The 25114-nt window shown below is 44.0% G+C and overlaps 3 protein-coding genes across 10 annotated transcripts in view; 2 read left to right on the top strand and 1 right to left on the bottom strand.

The window, feature by feature from the left end:
- The window catches only part of LOC106042308 (uncharacterized), a 13989-nt gene extending 7656 nt beyond the window's left edge, over positions 1–6333 (bottom strand). The window contains exons 1-8 of the mRNA XM_048078963.2: positions 6203–6333; positions 6011–6093; positions 4550–4664; positions 3776–3904; positions 3413–3529; positions 2213–2331; positions 1934–2035; positions 557–683 (exon numbers count right to left, since the gene is read on the bottom strand). Coding sequence (XP_047934920.1) covers positions 557–683; positions 1934–2035; positions 2213–2331; positions 3413–3529; positions 3776–3904; positions 4550–4664; positions 6011–6093; positions 6203–6223 — 813 coding nt within the window. The 5' untranslated portion in view covers positions 6224–6333. The remainder of the gene's footprint in view (positions 1–556; positions 684–1933; positions 2036–2212; positions 2332–3412; positions 3530–3775; positions 3905–4549; positions 4665–6010; positions 6094–6202) is intronic.
- On the top strand, positions 6302–6934 carry MTLN (mitoregulin). Its single transcript, XM_048078969.2, has one exon. It carries the CDS (start codon positions 6359–6361, stop codon positions 6533–6535), a length of 177 nt encoding a protein of 58 aa, XP_047934926.1. The 5' UTR covers positions 6302–6358; the 3' UTR covers positions 6536–6934.
- NPHP1 (nephrocystin 1) lies at positions 6791–25114 on the top strand. 8 transcript variants are annotated; one of them, XR_007169008.2, is made up of 20 exons: positions 6974–7636; positions 7713–7777; positions 8661–8721; positions 9113–9249; positions 9697–9901; positions 10220–10321; positions 11064–11155; positions 11626–11668; positions 12192–12276; positions 12951–13045; positions 13829–13957; positions 15123–15197; positions 15717–15827; positions 17189–17271; positions 18119–18195; positions 18956–19055; positions 19463–19575; positions 20553–20631; positions 21519–21592; positions 22366–22410. XR_007169008.2 is itself a non-coding variant. In XM_048078966.2 (20 exons), exons 1-20 carry the CDS (start codon positions 7568–7570, stop codon positions 25112–25114), a joined length of 2037 nt encoding a protein of 678 aa, XP_047934923.2. In that variant the 5' UTR covers positions 6974–7567. The 8 variants fall into 8 exon arrangements, 7 of the variants coding, with proteins under 7 accessions (XP_013046586.3, XP_047934923.2, XP_047934925.2 ...); XM_048078966.2 differs by lacking the exon at positions 20553–20631 and adding an exon at positions 24836–25114 and having other exon boundaries at positions 10223–10321; XM_048078968.2 differs by lacking the exon at positions 20553–20631 and adding an exon at positions 22910–24850.

Raw genomic sequence — 25114 nt, 5'->3', positions numbered from 1 at the left:
GGACACTGTAGCCTCTAGGAAGACCTAGAAGACTGCTTCCTGTGAAGGAGATCCAATCCCCTCAAAAGAGCACCCAGGAATTTGTACCTCTCACCCTTCCATTGCAAGTACCAAGCTGCACCTACTCAGTTACTGTAGAAGAAGAAAGTCCCCATTTACTTCAGCCTCCCTTGCTTTAAGAGCAAATGTAGTGGCACAAAAAGCATGCTGTGCACTTAAAGCCAACTGAAAACAGTCTACTGCATAGAAACAGCATTATTTCTAGAACTAACCCTATAAAAACAATAACACACATGCTTCCTACCTGTTGCAGCTTACTGGAGATACACCAGCATTGCTTATTTCATTGTTAAATAATATTAGAACTTGCAGTAATACCCATGGTATGGAAAGGTGAACTTGTGCTTTTCATTTACAGAGCACCAATACAGGCTAGAAGCTGTTCACCTCCTCCACATTTTGCAGAAGAATTCCAAGGGAAGGCCAGATGCCTCTATGCAAGATTATATAAAACAGCAGGCAATTGCCAATCACAATTCACCCCTTCACACATTACCTTCAGGTGTTTTTTGTAGTTGTTATACACAACAGCCAGGAAGAGCGACATGAAGATGTAAGTGTTGACAATGACAAAGGCAATGAAGAACAGGGCATACCATGAGCTGAAGTCAAACGCTGGCATCCTAAAGGAGAGGGAGATTATTACTTGCTGAGCAGACAAACAGGACAATAAGAGACATCTTCCAGATGATTTTTTGAAATACTGTTTTAGATAGCAAGATCAAACTTGGCCAGATAACACCCAACCGGGGGGGGGGGGGGGAACCCTAACACTATGCACTGAGTTAAAGAAAACGCTTCTTCCACTAGGTCTGCATCCTGTGTGGAATCACTCCCTGTTTGAAGGGATGCAGAAAAGAAAGCAGAGTTTAAGCTTCTGTCAGTATGGGTAAGTTTAAAAGTAAGAGTCTTGAGGTGAAATCTCAGTCATAAGCTGGTGAGTTACTGGCCTCAGGTGCCTTCATTGCATTCAGACCTCCCCTTCTGCTTACCCCAGGAGGGCCACATGTTTTGGTATTCGAATACCTGTGGTTCCCCTTAACATCCCTGTTCTGTTCAGTACATCTCCAGCACTGAAATGTGTACCACTCCACCCCCAACCCCATCTTTCCCGATGGCTCCTTCACAGTACAGACTGCAACGGGAACCCAATTAGAACAAATGAGGATCAAAAACCCAAGCCTCCTGCAAGTTTAACACAGCTGTGCAAGTTAAAGTCTGCACACACATCCCTACAAATATTGAGAGAGAAGAGTCATCCGATCACTACAGCATACTTCTTTTTAGAAAAAGATTTTAATCAAAGAGCTGGGGCACTTGTCCCTCAGGTTTAAGCTTTGATCAGCTACTGGGTCTTCTGGAAAGCATTACTTTCACTTCACCTTTTCTAAAAGGTCCTCCCAGACTCAGATTCTGGTTCAGAGCATATTTATAAAACAGAGGGCTAACAATTCATGAGATCGCTGCAGACTGGAAAAATCAAAGCCCTGTTGCCATGCTGAAAGCCCTTGATGTGCAGAACAGTACTGTTCTAACCTGAGACACTGACAGGATGCACAAAAGACAATGTTCAGAATAATAAGCAAGCAGTTTAAAGGCTTAGCTGTTGTATCAAGAGACTTCTTGGCTACCAGGTGCCAGGGGTATAGGAAGCTGAGAAGAGTATCACAGCAGAACCAGAAGAGTTTTTCACAGGTGAAAGAAAGGCACAGAGACTTCTCCTTTCTCCCCACAGATGAGCACAGTAAGTGATGACAGCTGTTGTGGACACTGATCACAGCTCTACGTGGTGCTTTACACAGTTTCAGTTTTTCCACCACTAGGAGCAGGACACCAGCGCTCACAACAAAGATTGCAAGCAAAGCATACATACATGACATCTGGGCTGTTTGCTGTTGTCACCAACACATAGAGGTCAAACACAATTTCTAGGTAGTTTCTGAAATATGGCAAGCCTTCTGCTGTCTGGAGGTTCCTAGGAGGAAAACAACAACCTGAAGTTAAGCACAGAGATCACAAATGCCACCACAGGAGCTACAAGTATTTCTATTTACCAGTAATCAAATGGAGTTGCCAGAACCCTCCCTGCTCAAGAGGATCACACCCATTCTTTCCACCCAACTCTGAACAACAACAAAAAAAGCATTCACACCTCTCACCAAACAGCTTCAAGGCCATGAGGGAGAACATGAGAAGGCTAAACATGAAGAGCAAAAAGACATAGGTGATCTCTGGTAACGTATTGCGGATGCTTCGGAAGGCTCTCCGAATCTGTCAGGGAGAAGGGAAGTGTTTAGAGGCAAAGCAGTACCCATTTTTCCCCCCTCATCATCACATCAGAACATAACACCTATGCAGGGACAGGCAAGCACAGTAGGTCACAGGTTTTCTTTGTTGCCTGGCAGGACAGATTGTCCCAGATGTGCCAGCTCTGTTCTGCTAAAACCTGTGCAGGATTACCAGGGGCTTTCCTCCTCATTTCCCCACTTCACAAACCATTTGCACTCAGCTAGGCAGGGGACAGTGAACCCTGTGGCACTGCTACAGTGCTCTTGCTCCAAGGTACTGGTCAGGGACAAAAAAGTCTGCTCCTCCAGGCTACCAAACATGCTCTAAGACCGAGTGTTCAACTGCTTCCTCCAGCAGGCCTCACACCACAGTAGTTTATTTATTTGCAAGTCAGGACCAGAACGTCTCAGGCAGCAGGGCAAAGATCTCCCCGTGACAGGAGGGATCAGAGTCCAAACCATCCATCCGAACTACAAGTTCAGTTTTGAGAACAGCACAACACTTGTGCTTGTTTGCCTACGTGACTTCCAGAAATAAAAGCAAGCTAGCCCCAGACTCAGGGAGAAAGTTTTCTTGTCCACAGTGCTGCTCATGTTCATTCCTCCACAGAATAGCATCTAACTGCTTGCAAGCAGAGACTTCTCCTCCATACAGGCTGGAGGAATCCTAGCCTGTAGACTGATCTTAAAAGAAAGCCTATTCCTTCTCAGTGCAGTGTTGCTCTTTATTAAGCACAATTTTCCCTAAATCATGACATCACCACATATGGCAAGAAGCTCTAGTTTCAGCCTCAAGTCTGTACAGAGTCCCCAGTATAAGTGACCCAGTCCACAGGTACAAGAAGCCTTGTGGTACTTTGCACTACACTCAAGCTGCATCACTGAACAGACCCTTTTTTCCCCATCTCACATTCTTGTTCCAGGCCACCTTTGAGAGGAACTCACTCAGAAGAGTCTAAATTCTGCCACCTCTGCCCCCAAAACATTCTACTGAATCCCCTGGATCTCAGAAAGCAGCAGGCTGCCTAAGAGTAGGAGTTCTTCCCACCAGACCCACTCCTTACCTGGCGACTCTCTGCAAAGTTGATCAGGAAAATGGGCCTTGCAATTCTTGACCATCGAATGCTCTTTATGTTGTATATCCTGAGGGCCCCATATATGGCCAAGTCAGTCAGAGACAGCTGCAGAAGAAAGAGGAAAATTCACAGAAACAATGCTGGAAGTGCATCTAGAAGAAAGACAATTGGGTTAGCTGGTACAGGATACACGCACACAACAGGTTTGTGGGAACAGGCTGAGCTGCTGGTTGATTTGGCCATGGCTTTTGTAAAGCCTTGGTGCATCAGACCCCAAGAAAGCAACAGAAGGAAAAAAACCAGCTCTACATCACCCACCCCAACCCTCATGGCTCCCTAGACCTAACTTACCAGGATTGCAACCATGATGCAGATATTCTTGGTATCCTTCCAAAATACGTTACGAGGGGTGATTTTTGCAAAGTGTGTCAGTCGGCCAAAGAACACCAGAAGGCACAACACCTCAACCAAAGAAGTGGCCTGCAGAGAGAGAAGGGACCCAGGTCAGGACAACCAAGAGCAGTGCTAGCCCTCTTCACACAGATAAGGATGCTCAGGCAAAGAAAAAAAAGCAGTCAATACAAGAGTTTTTTTCAGTGGGTTTTGCTGCTGGCTGTTTTACAGGCTCACATATGCAACACTAAGCAATAGTTTTAGGCTTCCTTTTCTAAAGTTTCCTGCTACATGCAAGTTAAAGTCAGTGGATTTGTATTGGGTTAGGACTCAAGGAGCACAGCCACAAATACCAGTGTGGAACAAATAAAGGCTGCTCTTAGGACTGCCTTTTTTCTCCTGCAACACTCCACTTCTGTTGCAAGATGCAAGAACTCCACCTGGGTCACTTAGAAGGCTGGTACTACTCTCCAAGATGCAGAAAAGCAACATGACTTTGCCTGCAGTCACACCAGCAATTGCTAATGTCTATGATAACTGCCATAGTCCCTATCTAGTTTCCAGGCCTTTTTTTTGGGTTCCCAATCCAGCACATCCAGTATTAACAGAATGATGAGCAGCCATCAACTCCTGACGCCTTGACAACTTGTTTCAAGCAAGAAACCCTTGCTTGCTCTGCCGAGCAACACAACAGTAGCTGCATTACTGCTTCTATGCTGTCTGGAAACTCACCAGGAAAGGGAGAGGATACACAGCAGGTTCTTCAAACACTGCAAGGGACAGGTTGAGAAAGATGAAGAAATAGGTGGCTGTTCGCATAATCCAGTGGTTATAGAGATAATAAAGCCTGTAGAAAGAAGGCAGTGGCACCATAAGTAAAAGCTCCAGTGCACATACCCATGGGCTTAGCAAATGTATCTTGGAAGAGCAGCAGAAATTTCCCAAACAGTCATGAAGAAGGGTAGCAGTAGCATGTGTAGAACGGGGAATCATTTAGAAGTTTTTGACAGAGTAAGCCTCTTGTTTTTGTTTTTTTTTTTTTTTATACATAAGTCAAGAAGTATTGTCCCCTTCAGCAGTAAAGCCTCTGGTGAATGCTAGCATTAACCATGAACACATCCAGCTCTAAGTTTCCCACAGGAGGCTCCACACAACACTACGCAATAGTGGCTCCTTCAAGCAGATGCAGAGCAGATCTACAGAGAGAGCATACAGTTTCTCTGCTAACATAAATGCTGCCAACATTGCCAAATAATCACCTCATCTGCCTACTAACAACCACAGATAAAAGCTACAGGGCAAGTGATGATATGGATGACATACATCCATTAAAGATAACATCAAAACATCACCTTGTAAAACAATTAACATACTTGGACAGTACGAGAACTCCAGAAGCTTCATTAACTAAGACAGGAGAACAAAGTAAAAGGGAAAGGTTTTGTGGGGAGGACTACAGGAGTCATTAGTGCTCACACTTAGCTTTGTGGGCAACCTGTTGTAGCACCTTTCCCTTCTGTACTGGCAACCTTCCCTTAGTTTTACACACAAAATCTGCCTACAGTAGTGCAAGCCTGAAGGAAAAGTCACCTCTGACTGAAGTTGAACCAGCAGCACAAAGAGAAGAGAGTCACTGCTGCAGGCAAAATAGTCTTGACTCAGAGAACTTAATTCACCTAATTGACAATTAACAAGCTTCTAATTACTTCTGCCCCAAGCAGCCACTGCCCTTACTGAGAAGCAACCTAGCAGAGACACCACAGGCATGCAGCAGGTTGGTGTTGCTGTTGCACATGGCCAAACCAGTTCACACAGGGCTCTTCTCCCACCCAGGTCACCCTGCTACCAAAACCCCACCACTTACACCCCATACAGCCACCCTGTGCCATCCCCCACATGCAAATGAGGGCCGGGCTTCTCATTCTCGTTATCTCTGAAGACTGAAGCTGCAGTGCTTTGTAGAGTGTTTTGGTTTTAACCTCAAGCAAAGGAAAGATTTTATTTTCTTCCTCATCCTTAGGATAAGGCGCATTGAGCTGCATTTAACACACACGTTTCAGCCTGACTCCAGTTCGTTGTATCCCACCCAGCCTGACTTCTCAGTGCCCAGCCCCAGGGCTGTGGGGCAGCCCAGACACCACCCCTCAGACCTGCTGGGGCCGGCTCCCCCATCCCAGCTCGGGCTGCCCTTACCTGACCGCCTCCGGGGAGGTCTTGAAGGGAATATTTCTGTTGTACTGCGCATCGGAGACAAACGCTGCCGCCAGCAGGAGCTCCTGTGGGAGGGGGAAACGCACAGGCCGGTGGGTGCTGGAGGCCTAAAGGGACCCGCAGAGAGAGCCCCCTCACCACCCCCGGCCCCAGCGGGGAGGCCCCAGCCACTACCTCTGAGGCAGCCTCTGCCATGGCGAGGGAGACGCTGACCCCTGACGGCCCCGCCGCTTTTAACGGCACCGCCCCGCCGGCGGAAGCGGGAGGAGGAGGAGGAAGAGGAGGAGGAGCTGGGGCCGCCCCCAGCCTCTCCCCGTCCCCTCAGCGCCCATGGGCCTGGAGGCGCTGCGGCCGCGGGCTGTGCGCTGGGCGCTGCTGGCCGCCTTCGCCGCCGGCGTGCTGGTGGGCTGGCAGGCCGGCCGGGCCCGGCGCCGCTTCCTCCGCTGGCGCCAGCAGCGCCTCCAGCGCCGCCTCGACGCCGCCCGGGAGCAGCTGGAGGCGGCCTGAGCCGGGGCTGGAGGCCGGGGGCCGGCCCCGTCGTCCCGGCGTGATGGCGGCGGTGAACGCGGCTCTGCATCGTGCGACGGCGTCGCCTTGCTGCGGGGCTCTGCGGGGGACAAGCGGCGACAAAAGGACTCGGAGGAGTCGCGGAGGCCGCGTTGGAGCTGGTGGAGACGGAGAGCGCTGCGGGGCGCCGGCACTGGCAGCCGGGAAGGGGCCTTCGCTGCGACGGACTGGTGGGAGGGAGTAACACCGAGCGGGGGTCCGTGAGGGGCGATGGCTCTGTGCGCACCGCCGTGTTTCAGCGCTGCCGGCGCTTGTCTTGCTTCGCGGTGCCCAGGCCTGCGGCTGGTGCACGCTGCCCTGCCCTGCGCAAGTGCTGCTGATAAAGCGATGAGAAAATAACCTCGGCGTGGCGTTCCCTAGGTGCGTTTATTGCTCTCGTGTGCCAGAACGCGCTGTGAGGCTGCGCGCGCCAAACGCCGGGTCTCGCTGTGAAACAACACGCGTGAGAGCACCTCTCTTGGGGGGGCCGAGGGAGCTGGGGCTGCCCAGCTTGGAGAAGACAAGGCTCGGGGGTACCTCGGCGCGGCCTGCCAGGGCCTGGGGGGGCTCGTAAAGATGGAGAGGGGCTCTTCGTTCGGGTAGAGAACGACGGGACAAGGCGGAAAGGTCTTGAAGTAAAGGAGGGAGGTTCAGCCTAGACGGGAGGAGGAAATCCTCGCCTCAGGGTGGCGACGCCCGGCGCGGGCTGCCCAGGGGCGCTGTGGCTGCCCCATCCCCGGCAGTGCCCGAGGCGAGGTTGCACGGGGCTGGGGGCAGCCTGGCCTGGCGGGAGGTGCCCCTGCCACGGCCGGGCCCGGAGCCGGCCGGGCTTTGAGGCCCCCGCCAGCCGGAGCCGTTCCGTGACCGTGAAAGGCCCTGGGGCCCCGGCACTGCCTGGGGCGGCACGCAGCCCCGCGCCTACATCTCCCGGCGTGCCGCGCTCCCGGAAGTGGCTTCATCCGCCCGCGCCGCCGCACCCGTTGCCTAGCAACCATGTCGGGGCGGCGGGCGCGGGGCCCTCTGCAGCGGGTGCAGCGGCGGAGCCGGCACCTGCGGGACCAGGTACCGGGGGCGGCACCGGCACCGGGAGCGGCGCCGGGACCGGGGCCCCGCTCACGGCGCCTCTCATGTGTTGCAGGTGGAGGCGCTGCGGGCCGAGAACGCGGCCGCGAGCGGCGGGCAGCGGCAGGCCCTGAGGCGGAGGTGAGGCCGTGCCGCGCCGTGCCGCGTGAGCCCTGCCCCAGCCCTGCCCTCAGCCGCGGCCCCCCGGCGGTTGCCGCCATCCGCCCTTGGCCAGCGGTTTGCCCGCTGCGGGGCTTGGCGTGCGACATCAAACACAGTCCCGGTCAGCTCAAGTGTGGCCTCGGTCGTGCCCTTGCATTCAGCAGTCGTGGCTGTGTTTAGATTATTTATTTATTTTTCCTATGGATTTGCAACATACTTTTGTGAAGTAACGTTTTTAGCAGTGCTCAGTGGCAAGGAGTTGCGTACCTTAACTGCGTTATGGAAAAAGCCCTCTCCTGGTTGCCCAGAGCAAAGCCCCTGGCGGAGTCACTCCATTCCCCCTCATCTTTGCATCAGAAGGAGCAGCTGGCTCCCTCTCTGCCTTTTCGTTTTTCTCATGACTGTACAGATCTCTGTCCCTTTTCACTCAGCTGCCCCCAGGATGCTTTCCAGTCTTCAGAGTTTGAGGTAGTTTAAGTGGAAGCTCGTACATCATGGGTAATAAGCAGTTAAGCTGTCTCATCCCTTAGCTCTTCCAGAATTCTTGTGTGAATGTTTGATTGTCATCGAGAACTTGTCAGAGCCAGGTGATGATCTTGTTTTCTCCCTCTGTTCCAGATCTTTTATTGATGCTTATTCCTTTTAAGATTTGTTAAAACACCTCCTCTAAGGAATCACTAAATTCCTGGTTTGTGAAGTGCCATTTGCGCTTGTATTAATATTTGTAAAGCTGTGTGTGCGTACAGCAGTGTGAAGGCATGGGTATCTAAATTTACAAGTTTCGGTGATTTAGCATGAGTTAGGTGTCCTGTCTACCAGAGTTTTAAGAAAACACCATCTGTCTGTCTTGCTTTCAATGCAGATGCATGCAGCTGCAGAAATTGGTGGATGAAAATACGGATGCTCTTCATAATTTGAAAAAAGTAGGTATAGAGAGAAGTTTGTTAATAATTTTCTCCAAAGTGCATTGCAGTGAATATTTAGAGAACACCAACCTCCTTCAGCTTTAGATGCCTCAGGACAAAAGCAGTGCCTAGCACTGCGTAACCTCTGATCAGGATTTGTGAGATCCATTTATATTATTTAAAAACATATTTTCTGTGCTTTATTATGTACAGAAAAATCTTTATCAACCCAATACATTCTAAAATGTTTCTCAAAGCAATGCCTTGTCAAAGGCAAGAAAGATGTCACTAAACTGGGAGTGATGGCAGCCCTGGAAAGTGAAAACTTACAATACATGTCTGGAAAATCTTCTTTGTAGGAGAACTTGAACTTGGATTACCTTGAGCAATTTGTTGTATTCTTTCTCAGGTTGATGAGCCTGCGCCTGTGGGGAATTATACTCAGAGGAAAGAAGAAGAGGAGAAGCTATTGCTAAAGCTGTCTCAACAGCTGCAGAAACTTGGTCGTGTCTTGGATCAGGAGAACGCAGCTACAAATGACACAGTGTAAGTAGCCCAAATGAACAAATACAATCTGCACTTTAATAGACTTGTACATGTGGGACTGGAAGGGACCCTGAAAAATTGTAGCCTTATCCCCTCTATTATCTTAAAATTTAGTTTAAAAAACAAACAAAAAAAACCTGCTGAAGGGCCAGCTCTTCTGGGGCTTGTTTTAACTGAAAAAAGGAGTCACTGGAATTTTCTGAAAGTGGTGGTTAATGATAACGTAGCTGTTGAGAGGAGAGGGTGTGCTGTGGTCTGTATGCTTGGGGATGAAATACCACTGAGAGCTTTTTCAGATCAGGCCAGAAAGTAAAACACAGGAATTAAAATTCTGTATCTGGGTAACATCCTTGCAAAGAAGCCCACGTTGCAAGGCTTCTACAGCAATGTCAAGAAGGTTTGGTAAAATGAAAACAAAACAAAAAAAGTTTGATGTATTTTGGGTAGGAGTGAGGGACATCAAAAAGATCCTCAAAGAGCAGATGAAGACAAAGAAGAGGATGAGAGTGATGATGACGATGGAGAAAGTAGTGAGGAAGAAGACAGTGAAGAAACAGATGATGAGGATAAACTGTTGGATGATCCCAGTGTTAAAGAATGTATTGCAGTTGGAAACTTTAATGCGCAGCAGGAGGGTGATCTCACGTTTAAGGTAAATATGTCTCTGCAAAAGTTTTTGCCACGTTGCTACTGCAGATCATTCTGTATTAAGCAATAACAATAATTAAATTCTATGCTTCTGGGATTCAGTCAGTTCTTAGCAGGATTCTGGGGAAAATGGCTTTTCCTAATGTACATTTGGCGTACTGGAGTCCAGTGTCCTCTTGCCACCTTCTGTAGCAGCCGAGTCTGTAGCTGTGGTCTCTGTGACCTGTGTTACAGGGGAAATTGGAATTGTTATTCAAATTGCTCCTGGCGTCATTTTGAAATATTTCGTTGTCTTTTGTCTCCATCTCTCCTCACGGCAAAGAAGGGTGAAGTCCTGCTTATACATGATAAGAAGGCGGATGGCTGGTGGCTAGCTGAAAACTCAAAAGGGGAGAGAGGCCTCGTGCCTAAAACCTATCTTGCGGTTAGTGTGCTGCAAACTTCTTCCATTCTAGTCTCACCTCTGTTATTTTATGTATGTTAATGATAATATAGCTGCATGAAATTTATCATAACACAATGGGCACACACAGCAGCTTTTAGTCAGTTGTTTGTGAATAACGCCATGTTTGTATGCATGTGTACGCAGATAGCTATCAAAAGCAGTATTTTGATGCCATATGGAGATGTGACATGATTTTTGCAGAGAGGTTTGCTGAATGTGAAAGTTAGAGACTTTTGCTGCTAACAGTCAGCTCTGAAGGTTCCCAGCTGCTACAGAGCCATGCATGCTTTTCACGATTCATATGAAATGTCAGTTGGAGTATTTTGTAATTTGACATTAATTAACCTTTAAATGTGGGTACATAGTTTGGCTCAATTGAGTCTGAGCTTCCCACTGTGGAACAAGGCTTTTCAGAACAGAGAGTATGTTGGGTAGAGAACTTTTTACTTCACGATACCAATGTATTGCTCCTCTTAAAGAATCTGCTTTGCAAAACCATTCTCTTGCTTAGTGTTCTCCTGTAGGAATACTCCAATCTCTTGCTGTGGCTGCAGAACTGAGAGCAGTGTTTTGTAGTTACAGTGCTCTGGAGTAATAGGTCACGACAGACAGAAAATCTTCTCTTCTAAACTATGTACACATGCTGTAGTTGGAGAAAACATTTTTAAGAACAGAACTGTGAAGAAAGCAAGCCCTTGCCCTTTCTGAATCTGATTTACAGGTCCATAACAAAGATGGGGAAAGCCAAGAGGAAAGTGATGAACACATAGAAGTGGTGGATGAAACAGCAGATGGAACTGAAATTAAAAAAAGGTAAGTAGAATATGCAACAGCAAGTAAGTGTAAAATTGTTCATCCTGCTCTTCCTTAGATATGGCAATACATCTCCTGCAGAGAAAATACCTGACAGATGTATTTGGTTCTTTTTAACTGCTTCTTTCTTTTCAGTACAGCAGCCACTTGATTTATTTATTTTTTCTGTAGATTCGACAAATTTTAATTTGCCAACACACTTCTACTTTAGTAGGTTTGTTTGTGACTTTTGCTTTGGGATTGTTTATGTATGTATTTATTTATTTATTTTCCTCAAAATCAAAGTATGACTAGCTCATGTAATGAGTCATATTTCAGCTTATGAGACACTAGTAGCTGGAAGCATATTGTTATTCTTATTTCAGATATGCTGATTAAGCTGCTGGTATTTAAAGGCAAATCTGTATTCAGTGTTTAAACTTTTGTCCACACAAGAATATTATAAAAGAAGAACATTATTTTTCTTCCAGAACAGATTCTCACTGGAGCGCTGTGAGAAAAGCTATCACAGAGGTAGGCGTATCTCTTAGATAGCAATTTCATCTACCATAACGTTAATTAATTTGTAGACAAGATTTGTCTTTTACTAAGCACAATGTATCATAGTAGAGACCAAAGTTTTTAATTAACATCTCTAGTTTGTTTTTGGTAGCAAGAAATGGTAAGGTTCCCTACTGCTTTAGAAATAGGCTGCAGCACAGTCTGTGTGTCTGAATGAAGATGCAGCTGAAGTGGCTTTTGTTGTTTTGCCATAGTCATGCTACATTTCTTTTTCAAGGTTGTGATTTTCTTTGTTAACTGGCTACTCTGCTGCTGCGTTGAAATGGAAGGGGGGATTTAACAAAATTGGTCTGTCTGGGGTCATACACAAAACAAAGTGAAAGTCATTCCTGGTGTTGTGCCAAGCTAATTTCAGATTAGAAGAGGTGATGGATGCCTCAGCTCCTGATATTGTTTGTGTGAGAGCTGTAAATTAGGACTGAATTAGCTGTTAAATAGTAGGAATGTTAATATCTTTTTTTTTTTTTTTTAATAGAATGATACAGTAGAGGTATTGGCAACTATGGGAGCAGTTCCTGCAGGATTCCGTCTCTCCACACTTTTCCAGCTCTTAGAAGAAGGTAAGGTTTTCTCATAGCGATTGCAGTGCAGAATTTGCAAGTGTCCTTGGAGAGTTTCTTATCCCAGTAACTAGCCTGTTGGACTAAAATCAGTATTGCTTTATGATAATTGGTACAAGGTATACATAATCTGCACAGAGTATATATTTGACCAGTCAAATAATGTAGAAAAAGTTTTTTTTTTTTTTTTTTTTCTTTTATCAAATAAGTTTTAATTTATCTGAGTGGAATCATGGCCCCATGAAGGCAATGACAAATTTCCTGATGATCTCAAAGTTTTTCCTGTTTGGAAGACTATTCCTGGTGACAGTTACAGATTTTTTTTCATAGACTTCCTCCCTTTTTCTCAGAGATATTCTGTGAAGAGAATTCCAATGATACTACACATCTCATATTTTCTTCATCTTTTCATTTCAAACTGTCTCCAGTCAGTAGCTCTTTTTGTTAATTAAATTGCAGTGCTGAAATACTACAGAACACTTTTACAAATAGTTTTGCCCCTTTTGGAGGGTACTTGTAGTAGATACTTCCATAGTTTTGTTAGGACCAGTCAAATATTCCAGTGAACCTTAGACACCTCTGATTTTTGTGTATCTTTCATTTTGTGGCAATAAAGATCATAAAAAAAAAACTTTTTAAGATTTTTCTTTGTTTTTAAATTTCATTTATTGTAGGTAATCACTTTAGAGCAAGTTACTTCTTACAGCCTGAACTTACTCCATCCCAGCTGGCTTTCAAAGACTTGGTGTGGGACTCCGAAAAAAATACTGTAGGTATTACTGGGGAGAAAGCTATGAAGCTTTTGGTTCAAGAGAAATGACAGCATCTGTAGATATGAATCACTAGCAACCTTTAAAAAATGCTTCATATTGGTGGGTAAATATTGCTGTGAAATAGATGATAGATTTCTTCAGTGTCAATCTAGACTCCTTAGGAAGTTAGATGTTACTACAACCTGCTCTCTGATAAGCAAAAAAAAAGCAAACAAAAACAAATAATAAAAAAACAATCAATACAAGGTGCTATGTTGGGTATTTCTTGAGTCATGTTTCATCTTAAGCTTGTGGTTCCTTCCTTGTTTGGGGTAAAACAAATCTGCATGAGTGATTAGTCTGAATTCTTAAACCATGAACTTCTACTAGTCACAGTGAAACCTCCAGTTTCATTTTTCTTCTTTCATTTTGGCTAATGATTATGCCTTGATTTACACCATTTTTAGAACACCTATTTATAAATTATTGTCGGAAAAGCAGCTCAAAATTGTAATTGCCACCAAGACTTGAAATACTCGGGGAAGAACTCCATGACAGCATTCCTTTCTGATAGGACCTTCCACCTGTCACTGAGTTATTTGTAGCACTCTCCTTAGGAGAGGTGTAAAGGCTTATGAAGGAATGTTCCTGCTGCTGCTAATACTGCATGAGCTTTGTGGGTCAAAGAATCCAGTCCAGCGAGTACTACAGTCAATCTTCTCAGTAAATAAACGCAAAATGATAACCACATGCAGGAGGAACCTCTAGATTTAATCCTTCTTCTGTTTTCTGTGTTTCAGATCCAGCCTAGACCAACTCGAGTATCCCTGGTTGTGACTTTATGTAGCTGCAAAATGATTCCTCTCCTAGCAGGCAGTATACAGGTTCTCAGTAGACATGTCCGACTCTGTCTATTTGATGGGAATCGGGTGAGTGGCTGTTTGATGACCAAAAAAGGTCTCGATAAGGTGTACATGATGCTCTAGTCCCTCCAGCAGCCAACTCCTCCAATTGTCTCGGAGACATACCAAGGTGCTTAACCGACTCGCCAGTTAGTCTGGCTTGATATGTGCAGTTGCACACTGAAGTACATACCGTCCCCCTCACCAGCAGCAGTCACCACAGACATAAGCTCCCTGCAGCACGTGGCCTGCCTCTGTTTGCTGGCACTTAGACCTCCATACACATGCATGCAGAATAGAAAGCCCATTCACAAAGAAAATAAAGAGTTAGAAATAGAGTTTGATGAGAAGACAGGACAAACTGCACCGATCAGGTGCAGGGCATGGCCAGACATGCATACCAGCTAGCTCACAAACACACCCTTTTATCCCCTTATCCCTCTATTTTCCCACCCTTCTTGCTCCACAAACCACCCTGGTCCCCCCCTCTTTCTGCCTTTGGTTCCTCCCCTGAACATCCCCTAGTAAGTCATGTGCAGTCCCCAAACGTTCTTGCCTGTGTGCTGCAGTCTCATAGCCTTAAGCAGCAATCCTTCTCAGTCTGTCAGGCGATCCAGCACCGCTCCTGGTGACTCATCTTCAGGAGCATCACACCCAGCTCCCCGCCCCAGCCCCTCCCAGGGCTGTCTGGGGCTCCATTTCTCTGCATCCATAATTTCGGTTCCCCCACCTGCCATTGTGTCTCTTTGCCCTTCACGTTTGTGGAGGTGAGCCTTGTCTGGGCTCATTTCTCCCCTGTGATGGGCCTGGGAGTAGCTGGGTCAGGGTCACACACGGATTTTCCCACCTGCCATTGTTCCTCTGTGCCTTTGTGTGAGTGTAGAGCAGTTTTTTATAAATAATCTGGTGCCGACGGTCTGGTAGTTTTCCTTCTGCCGAATGCTCTTGGAGGCAAAGGGACTGATACTGGTACATAGGAAGCAGGAATGGTTGGAAAGTGCTGCTGATGATTCTGCCTTCCGCTGTAGTCTTTTAAACTGAAACTGTCTGATAAATTTGAAAAGCAAGTGTGCTTTTACCTGTGCTGCGTGTGGAGTGTTGGATTAATCTTAGATAATACTGCAGTTTCTTAAAGCTGTGTAGATATGCAGAAAAACTTGTCTTAGCATTTTTCCCCACTGTCATGTTTTAGGTATTGAGTAACATTCATACAGTGAGAGCCACATGGCAACCTAAAAATCCCCAAATGTGGACCTTTTCTCCAAGGGTAGGTATCTCACTCAGGAAGTCATATAGCCACTAACTATTTACGGTGTCTATTTACAGCTTCTTATTTAACAGTCTGTTACTTCTGATATTCTTGTTGAAATAATATATATTGCAACCAAAATAAACGGGCAGAAAATAAAAAAGAGCACATGCCTTGTCCCATGTTTCAGGTGTTGTGCAGAACCACGTTCACAGCAGTACTGTTACCATGTTTTACCCCAGTTGTTGCTGTGTTTTCACAGAGAATTAATTCCTTTTTGACTTCTAAGGTTCTCTAATATCTTGTCATCACAGAAAATGTACCTTGGCAACATAGCTGTGGTTTGTGACAAGATAAAGAATAAACAGAACAATGGTTTCAAATGGAACTGGTTCTCTACTTCTCATTTTCTCTTATATGCAGTGGGATCGTGTCTGAGTTCTTACGTAAATGAGTGATGTGTTCAATTGCCTTTAGAAATCAGAGGGTTTTTGTTTTAATATGTACATTCACTGTTTTTTCCCCCCTCTGTATTAGGTAACAGGCATTTTACCCAGCTTGCTGGATGGTGACTGTTTTGTCAGGTCTAATTCTCCATCTTCAGACACTGGTTTCTTATTTGAACTTGGCATCACTTATATTCGCAATGTAAGTGTATACAGTTACAGAATAAATCATTCCCAGCACATTTCTAAAGTGAATCAGCTGTCCGGTGTTCAGTTGTAAGCTGTAGTATCTCAGCTGTGAATTTTGAGATCCAAGTGGAAATTTAGGTGAATTTTTTTCTAGCTTATTCCATGATTGTCTTCATTTTGGCATCTGGGAGTGAAGTTTGTGCTATGTAGTTTGGAAATGAAAAAGTTAACTGTTTAAATATTTTGAACACTGTTGATAGAGATGCATCCTTCCATCCAACCAGGATATGCTTCTTAAAGTACAATGGTTGGTGATACAATAGATGGTAAAGCACTTTTCCCTGTAAGAACTATGGTAATAAAAAGAGGGATAAGAAACACTAGTATTTGGAGGAAACGGTGGCTTTTTGGAAGAGCTCCTGTTCTGAAAGATTTTAGCTGCTTTGTCTACAGGATTGACTCAAGTCTTGCTGCCTTTTTCATTACTGTCACCGTCTTGCTCAGATAAGCTTTGGCAGTCAAGTAAATCAAGGGAAAGATGGAAAATGTGGTAATGACAATTGTTAGCAAGCAGGGTATTAAATGGTGGGCAGAACTTGGGAAAATTCTGAAAAACAGAAATCTGAAAACTTAGAGAACTTACCGTAGGGGTCTTGCTGTATTTTCTCTTTCATTAACACCTGTAGGAACCTGGGGTAGAAGTGTCCCTGTGGCAATGTGGAGGGGAGAAAGACGTGCTGATAGCATAGTAGGAATGCAGAATTGTTGCAAAAGGGGATAAGTAGATTTTGAATCTGTAGGAAACTGGACCATGCAAGTCCTGGCAATGAACTACATGCTGGTGAGTGACGGTTCACAGAGACCTAATCAGACGTAATGGCCCTCCGCATGCTAATTCGAGTAGTCAGGACGTCAGGTTGTCAGCTTCTGTTTAGAGATTAAGGTTGCATGAAGGCTGGAGTACGTGCAAGTTCCTACCTGTTATTTGTGGGTTTGGGTTTTATTTCTGCTTCATCCATCAGACCACTTAAAAAGAAAGTAACTGTCTCTGCCCTCACTTTGTATTTGTTCAAGCTGAGATCCTGGAAGGTGCAGTGGTACCCTCAGGATCATGCAGCAGACCTGGGACATACCTGGAAATGGATGGGTTGGCACACAGGGTCAGCTCCATTTCCCAGTGCCTGGGAATAAAGCTTTCTAATGTTTGATATACATATGTTTATCTTAAATGTAGTATAGTCAGCGTTTGCTTACCATGAATTTGGGGCTTTTACCATTTTATAATTTTTATGGGATTATTCTAAATATTTGTTTTTGATCGGTTACTCATCCTGGTTTAGCTGCTCAAGTTTACCTTCCTCTTTTATTTTCTAGTCAACAGGTGAACGAGGAGAGCTAAGCTGTGGCTGGGCATTTCAGAAGCTTTTTACTTCTGATGGAATGCCTGTTCCTTCCAAGTAAGTTTATTATGTGTTTGTTTTTTTTTTCTCTCTCTGTATTTATGTATGTATATAGATACATTTTAAGCTATGAGTAAAGTTTGCGTTTAGTATGGGCAGGTATTGATATGGACAGGTGTAATCCAGTCTAATATGCAGGTTGTACTGGGTCTTCCAGTGCGAATGTTGATCCCACTTCCACACCCAATGTGCATTCCTCTAAAGTGTGCTCCCTGGACTCAACATTTGAATTTGAAATGTTGCAAGTTAGCCTGCGTTTAAAAATGTTCTTCAATGGACTCTAAAAACTATAGAAATGTCTGAATTAAATAAAAGTCTAAATAACTCCCCTTTTATATGAAAACACCCTTATTATATGAAATAAAAACATTTAAAAAGTTGAAGGTGATAACATCCTTTTTAATTCTACTCTAGAGAGTGAAACTGCATGCTTACTTCAACAGTGACTTAATTTTGACAGAACTGGGCTTACATTATTCTTCAGCATTGAAAATTTTCATGATACTTTAGCCATGATTCCTCAAAAACATTTCAGTGAAGCAGCTGCTAAATTTCATACAAGAAAAATGTTGGAATCATGTGGAAAGGAATCGTTGTTGCTAATTTCTTTTCAAATAATTGGCTAGTTTCCCCAATGTAATACAAGCTTCCAATTTATCATTAGAGGTTTGGGTACTTAGTATTTAGGTGTACTCATTTCACATAAAGTACTAGCCAAAACCTCAAGCATTGTGTCAGGTTTTTCTTTGAGATAGCAGGTTTCTCGCTTTCTCAGAGAGCAGTCGTGTTGGTCTCATGTATCCATGTGTTGTTTTATTCTAACCACGCTGCTCTTCCCTCACAGGATGTATGAGCTGCCATTAAATGGTGGTACTCCCTATGAAAGAGGCGTTGAGGTAGACCCATCAATATCAAGAAGAGGTTTGGTTTCTCCTAAACATTTCATAAATAAAATGATGCGTATTATACCTAATTCACAAAATGCAGAGCTCAGACAGGGCTCTTATTAGCATGCAGTCAACACAGCCTGGTGTTGTTTGGTGTTCTTGATTTGCATGAGAGAGAGTTGATTGTTAGGGCTGCTCAGATTTAGAACTGTCTGTTGGTGCTAATGTTTCTGTAATTTACGGTGTTTGCAAGTTGAGGATTATTTCTGATAAATGTATTCGGGTATTTCTTTAATTGCACTGAACACTTCTTGGCTGTGGAGTGATGCTACAAGATTCAGCAGTAATATTGGTCTAAAGAGTTCCGTAGCAAGGGCAAGGTGTGTCTGTCACTGTCCCACAGCACCTGGCACAGCAGGGGGCAGGGATTACAGGTGATGCTGTGAACTACAGCAGGGAATTGAGCCAGGTGGAAAGAGCTCAGCAAAAACAGATAACCAGCTTGCCTGAAGAGGTGACAGTTGCAGAGAGGAGTTTGAGCAAGCAAGTGGAGAGCAAGTTGGACTCCTTAGTCCCAGGTAGTTTTAGTTAGACCAAATGTTGATACAGGTGGAAAATAAAGAAAAAAAATCAGGCATTCAATTCCTCCTGAGTTTTAGACAATCCTTAAACCATTACAGTTTCAGAAAAAAAAAAAAAACATCTTTTACCATATTTAAATGTTCATTCTTGTAATACAGTTATTAATGTTCTTTCAAAATGACTAATTTCATCCTGGGTGTTTGTTTCTTAAGCAGGCAGTAGTGTTCTTCAACAGCTTATAACACTCAAGAAGCAGCCTGTGCTTCTAGTAAAACTGAGGTCATTAAGCACGCAGTCAAAAGACATCCTGAAGTAAGTATATTTATGTGCTGCTGTAAAATCAAAACACAGTTCAGCCTAGAATGATCTCAGAGGTCTGAAGTGTTCCCCTTCCCTGGAATACTGGCTATAGAAAATATGAGGGTTGTGTCAGCTGCATATTACATTTGATCTCTGTTTGAGGCTTAGAATATTCTGTTGAAAACAAGCAAAAAGCTTTAAACTAGATAAAATTAAAAATAGCAACAGCAGGAGTCTGGCTGTTACAGCTGCATCAATGTATGCCCTCAGAAGTTAATAGATTTGTGGAGACACCAATATGAGCTAATACAGGTGTCCCCACAAACCTGTCATCATTCTCAAGTTTTGGAGAACAGTGCTTTGCTGGAGCAGTTTTGAATAAAAATCTCAACTGTGTGTTTTTTTATTTTTCCCAATAGTTTGCTACCAGAAACATTAATTGGCAGTATGTGCTACATCCATCTCTTGATATTTTATCGACAAATACTTAGTGATGCACTCCTGAAAGACAGAATAAACATGCAAAGTGCAGGTAAGAATTGCACTGGTGTTGTAGGGATGAGCTCAGTAGTAAGATCGGTCTCTCAAAGAGAATTGCTCTATCCAGAATCTTCCTTTTGTAGGATTAAGCAGGGGTCTGCAGGAGCAACTCTCGTTGATATGGGGTACTCTTCAGATGTTGTTACCTGCTAGTGCTGGGGTTGACCACCTGTCCTGCATGGTTGGGAAGTCACGCTTCCTCCGTAGAGGATTTCAGTGTTTTAAGCTTTCAGTCTGCAGGTGCTGTGGGAGCAAGTTGAAAGCTGTTGTCCCTGTTAGTAAAAGAAAACAGTTTCTTGCTGTTAATACCCCTCTCGGTATGTTTGCCTTTCAAACTAGTAATATTTCAACTCACACCTAATGCGTTGCCTTATTTGGCATCAGTTCACACAGCAGGCTGCAGAAACCACAAGAATATTTTTGTTTTCTGTCAAGTATGAATGAAGTGTCTTCAGTGAAACGCCCCTTCACCCCAAAAAGCCCAAGTGGACAGGCAAAGACATTTTATTTTTGTCTTAATAAATAAAGAAAAGGTAAAATTGTTTGGAAGAGAAATGTTTCCTTCTCATCACCTGTGCAATGAGAGATTAGACATGCTCACAGGTTTACTCACTCGTTTCTAGTGGATGTTTGTTCTTGTGTGTTATAGGAAGGATTAGGCAGATGTTTCTGTCACTGAGGTGAAGTCACTCTCTTTTATTCTTTTTATTTGTTAATTTACTTATTGGCTGATGCAGTGGGAAGAGAGAAGTGTAAGAGCTCTGCTTTTAGAACTCTGTCTTGCTCTTATTTTGGAAGTCTCATTCCTTCCATATTTTTCCTTCAGCAGAATTGTAATAGTTTGTAGTCTTTATTTTAAAATCACACTTGAAATACAGAAAAAAATATATATTTCTTAACTGTACTACAGATGAATTTATATTGATACTGCAAAATAATTTTCTTGTGCTTTCTCTGTCTCTTCTCCAGACTGAATTATGCATGTGTGCTTGCTAAGCTTTTTAACCTACAATCAATACAATACCATACTGAGGCATCGGAATTAAAGGTTCATCTTTCAAAGATGCTCAGAACTTAACTCTCTTCCTGATTTTCCTGAACTTTAATATACGCCCTGAATATTCGGTATCTGAAAGTCAGACCCTTTAATGAATTTATGCTGTATTTATTAAACTCATCACTGAGAAACAGAAAATGATGGTGTTTCAAGGCCAGTTGAGATCCTCTATAGTTATTTGATCTTTATAACGTAGGACACTAAATCAGGCTGGTGACCTCCCTTGGAAGTAAATTGCTTCCGTTTGGGTTGTCTCGGTATGAAATGTTTTAAAGGCTTTACATTTCAAAGATTGTTCTGGTAGCAATTTTCTGTGATGTAACAAATGAAAATTGCTGCTCCTATTTAAAAACTTTTAAAACTCTTTAAAAATAGGCAAATTAAAATGCCTGCCCTGTTCTGAAAAAGCGATTGTTATCCAGTTATCTCAGGATCACACACAACACAAGCCAGATTAAGGTAGAATGAACATGTGTTTATTCATAACATCCAAACCAGGCATCACAATTTCAGATGTTTATAAAAAAGACAGGTGCAGCAATGAGGAAAGCACACCTTAATCTCTCCTTGGGTTAAATCAGTAAGGGCTCTTCCTTGCTGGCTTCTCCTAATAAACCAGCACTTGTTTTTTTGGTGCATCTCTTCTCTCTCTGGTTAACCGTGTCTCAGCTCTTCGGAGTTTGCTGTAGAAAGCTCTTGTTGGAGAATGAGGTTGCTAGAGAGCTCATCTACCTCCTCTGCTGCTCTAGGGCACTGTGACAGCTAATTTTCGCTTTGAAATATTCAGGGAGGGGATTGCTCCTAGGCAGAGATGGTCTTCTGTTTTGGAACCATCCTGTTTCTTCCTTAGCCTTAAATGTGTTTGTTTTCTGTTCCAGATTTAATCTGTAATCCTATTTTAGCAACATTCCCTCAACTCATGGATCAGCCAGACCTGATGGACGCACTGCGGGTATGTTATCTACGTAGTGTTCAGTTACAGCCCATGTGTCTACATTTCCAGGTAGTTTGCAAAATTTGAGCTTTTTTATTTAGCCCGTGAAAAGATAAATGGAAAAGCCAAACAGCAGAAAAGCTGTACTAATTTCAAGTACATGAAGATCTCTTGTGCCTTAGCCCCTCCAAATTGCAAGAGACTGCTTGAGCACATTCAAAAGGGAGCCCATGGACTAGGTGCCTGAATGTTTGTCCGTTCCTATGGCAGTGCTGCTTTCCTGACAGGTAGGAGCTGACTTGGATCCGACCGGCAGCTGCAGAACAGTGCTCACTTACGTACAGGGCAGTCCCTTTCAGGCAGACAACAACAGCTGATTTATTTCTGCCCAAAGGATACTGCTGTTGAAACTTGTCAGTCTTTGGGGTTGTGCTGTGTTTTCCCATGCTTGTAGGGTGGAAGGAATCAACCTCAGCTGTGATTGATTTTTCTGTAAAGTGGATCTCTTGATTTTGTTTAAATGGCTCTGATAATTGAAAATCTCATATTTTCATTCAAAAAATAATTGAAAGTCCTTGCATTTGTAAAATTTAGTGGAATGGCTGTTTGCTTAAATTAACTAAACTAGCACCAGGGAGGAATGGGGAATATAAGGAAAGCAGGACTGCAAGAGGGGCTTAAACTCCTGTGGAGATGCAGTAAGAGATTTCTGCAGGTAACAATGGAACTTCTCTAGATCTCTGCAATCTCAGTCAGATTTTATATATTGTATATTTTTTATTTTGTTTCAGAGTGCTTGGGCAGATAGAGAAAGAAATCTGAAGAGATCAGAGAAGGTAACAAATTACTGCTTTTTCTTGGCATATATTAGATCTAATTCAAGCTAGTTTTATTTCAGTGTTATTGCTAGTTAACTGTTCCTCTCACCATAAATTTAGAAAATGTAGATATGCTAAATAAACATTTCTTACTATATTTGCAACAGCAAACTAGGAGGACTATGAAATTAACTTAAAACTTTTATTCTCAGTGTTTTTATACAGTTGTTAATGGGGATGATGTGGTAGGTTTGTACCCCAATGTGGCTCTCTCTCATGATGTGCTCGCAACACTGGGCTGGTGAAAACTTGCCACTGGTATAAAAGGGGCTGCGTTTGTCTGCAAAACAGTATTTCCTCCTCCAACCTCTGAGCTCCATCCAGTCCTCTTCCAAATTCTGCAGTCTCCTGATGTCAGTAGTCTCCCATTTTGGCATGTAGACAGCTGCAGACAAACTGAACAGGCCATGTCACCAGGCTTAGCTGTGTCTTGTGCTGTCTCCTGTCCTCCCTACAGAGAGAAGCTATAGATAACTGAATGAGCAAGGTGCTGGGTGTCGATCCCAGGCACTTTGCTTCTTGGGAGCAACATAAGGTTATTTCATTCGTCGCGGGTGCTACTGAATAAATAGATACGCAAAGAGATCTCTCCATTTATGCAAACAAAACAAACCGCCATTGAATCAGAGCAGCTTTTTCAAGACCATTCATCCAAAATGTAAGCTGATCTGCTCAGAGAATTAATAACTCCTCAGTATCCCAGAACCATCCAGTTTTACCTGATTTGTCATGTGCCACTCCCATGGCAGGATTGCTGCCTGGCACGACAGCTAATTCTTACTTCTTCTTGCATGCTTTTATGACATTCAGCTGCTAAATCCTTTGCTGAGATGTGAATTGTTCATCTTCCCAGGGGTAGCAAAGAGGTGCCGATGCCAGTCATATTGCTGGCGTTCCTGGCAGAGCTTCAGTGGTCAGTGAGTTTTCCAGGAGGCTGTGCTCTGTGTTTGTCTTCCTTGCATGGAAGGGTGTCTTCTGGTGTGTTTGGAAAATGAGGCATACAAATCTTGCTTGTTTGAAGTGGTCAGGGTCTTTCAGTACTTGCTAATTGACCAGGCTGATTCTTAGACCCTAGGTTTTGCAAACAGGCCTTTACATGTCAAAATATAATTCTCTCCACACGGAGAATGTCCTCTCAAAATGTGAAATAACAGCACCTGCAGAATGGCCCTGCCTCCTGCGTGCTGCGAGAAGCATGGGATTGTTGCAGCTCTCTGCCTAAGGCACTAGAGAAATGAGTGGGGCTTGGGCCTCCAAGGCGGGGAGAATGCGTTTGCTCCCCCAGGGGCCCTAGCAAACTGTCCCATCGTGTACTCTAGGGGAAAGCCTTCATACACTGGTGTTTTGGGGAATAAATACGAATACCCCCATGAGGTGACTGTTTTGTGGTAATATTGGCAGTACAAGCCACTTCATGCAAAGCAGTGAGAAAGTGCAAAGATATCTTCTAGTTTTGTGAAGGCTTGAACCAAAATGATTTCAAAATCGGGGAGGTTTTGAGGTGTTTGGTGTATCAGAGGTCTAAGGGTTTCCACTGTCTCTAACAAAATGACTTTTATTTCAAACGGGTGTGACTACAAATGTAACCAGGGAGTATGAGGGAGCTGTCATTAGGACTAGTTGAATTAATATTAAAATATTAAATGCTTAGATATTAATAAAAGAGTGGCATTAGCTCTTTTTATTTAGACTTTCTGGTGTGCTGTTTCCTCTATTCACCCAACCTAAATTAACCATCTTTTACAAGATCACAGGTAGGGCCAAGAGCAAATCTGGTAGTTCAGGCTGCTTCAGCATAGGTCACCAGGGTGGAGGGGGAGAAGGGTTGTAGTAAGTTGAAAAGAAATTTATCTTCAAGATATGTTTTTTAATGTATCAGACTACAGAGTAATGCTGCCGCAGGCAGACTGCAGTGAGAGATTTTATCTGAAAATCAGGTAGGAGGATGGTGAGGGGAATCTTTGTGTCCTGTGAAGCTCATGATGCTTTTGGGTGACTTGTTCAGACTTTCTCTGCAGAAAAGCAGAGAAACCCCAGGGGGGTGTGTGAAAGCTGTTGTGACTGGCAAGATAAGCATCACAAGTGTCCTCTGCTCAGATGTGGCAGCATCTGCAGGTTTGGCTGCATATCACTGCTTTTTGTCGCTGGGAAGAGTAGGTGGGTAGGAGAGCAGATCTGCTGATCTATGGTTTATGCAGTGTAGTTCTGGTGCTGAGTTTGAGGTCCATGTTTAAGGTCAGGTCTCCTCCTGTTGTTAACCTGCGAACTGAGGGCTAGTTGAGTGGTTTGGGTTTGTTTTTCCTTTGTAGAATACTCCTTAAGAAGTGCTTGACAGTGCTGCACATTTTCATGGAAATGCTTTCAAATATTTTCTTCTTCACAGAGAGATCGAGAATTTCTGAAGTCTCTGTTTGTCCTGGTGTACCACGACTCTGTCTTCCCTCTCCTCCAGTCCACTTTCCTCCCCAGCTACAAGTGGGCTGAGGAGGAATCTGAAGCCTCTCGCTGGAGGGTGATCGCTGACTTCTTGAGAAAGAGCCGAGAGAATGATGGTGCACTCCAGTCCCTGCTGTCATCAGAAAATACCCACAAAGCCTTTGATATCTCAGAGCTGGCCTATGATTTCTTAGGAGAAACGAGGGAAAACAATCCTGTAGCATGA

Source organism: Anser cygnoides, chromosome 3, assembly GCF_040182565.1.
Source record: "Anser cygnoides isolate HZ-2024a breed goose chromosome 3, Taihu_goose_T2T_genome, whole genome shotgun sequence".
Lineage (NCBI taxonomy): Eukaryota > Metazoa > Chordata > Aves > Anseriformes > Anatidae > Anser > Anser cygnoides.
The sequence above is the reverse complement of the archived record's forward strand: the minus strand, read 5'-3'. Positions and strand labels throughout refer to the sequence as shown.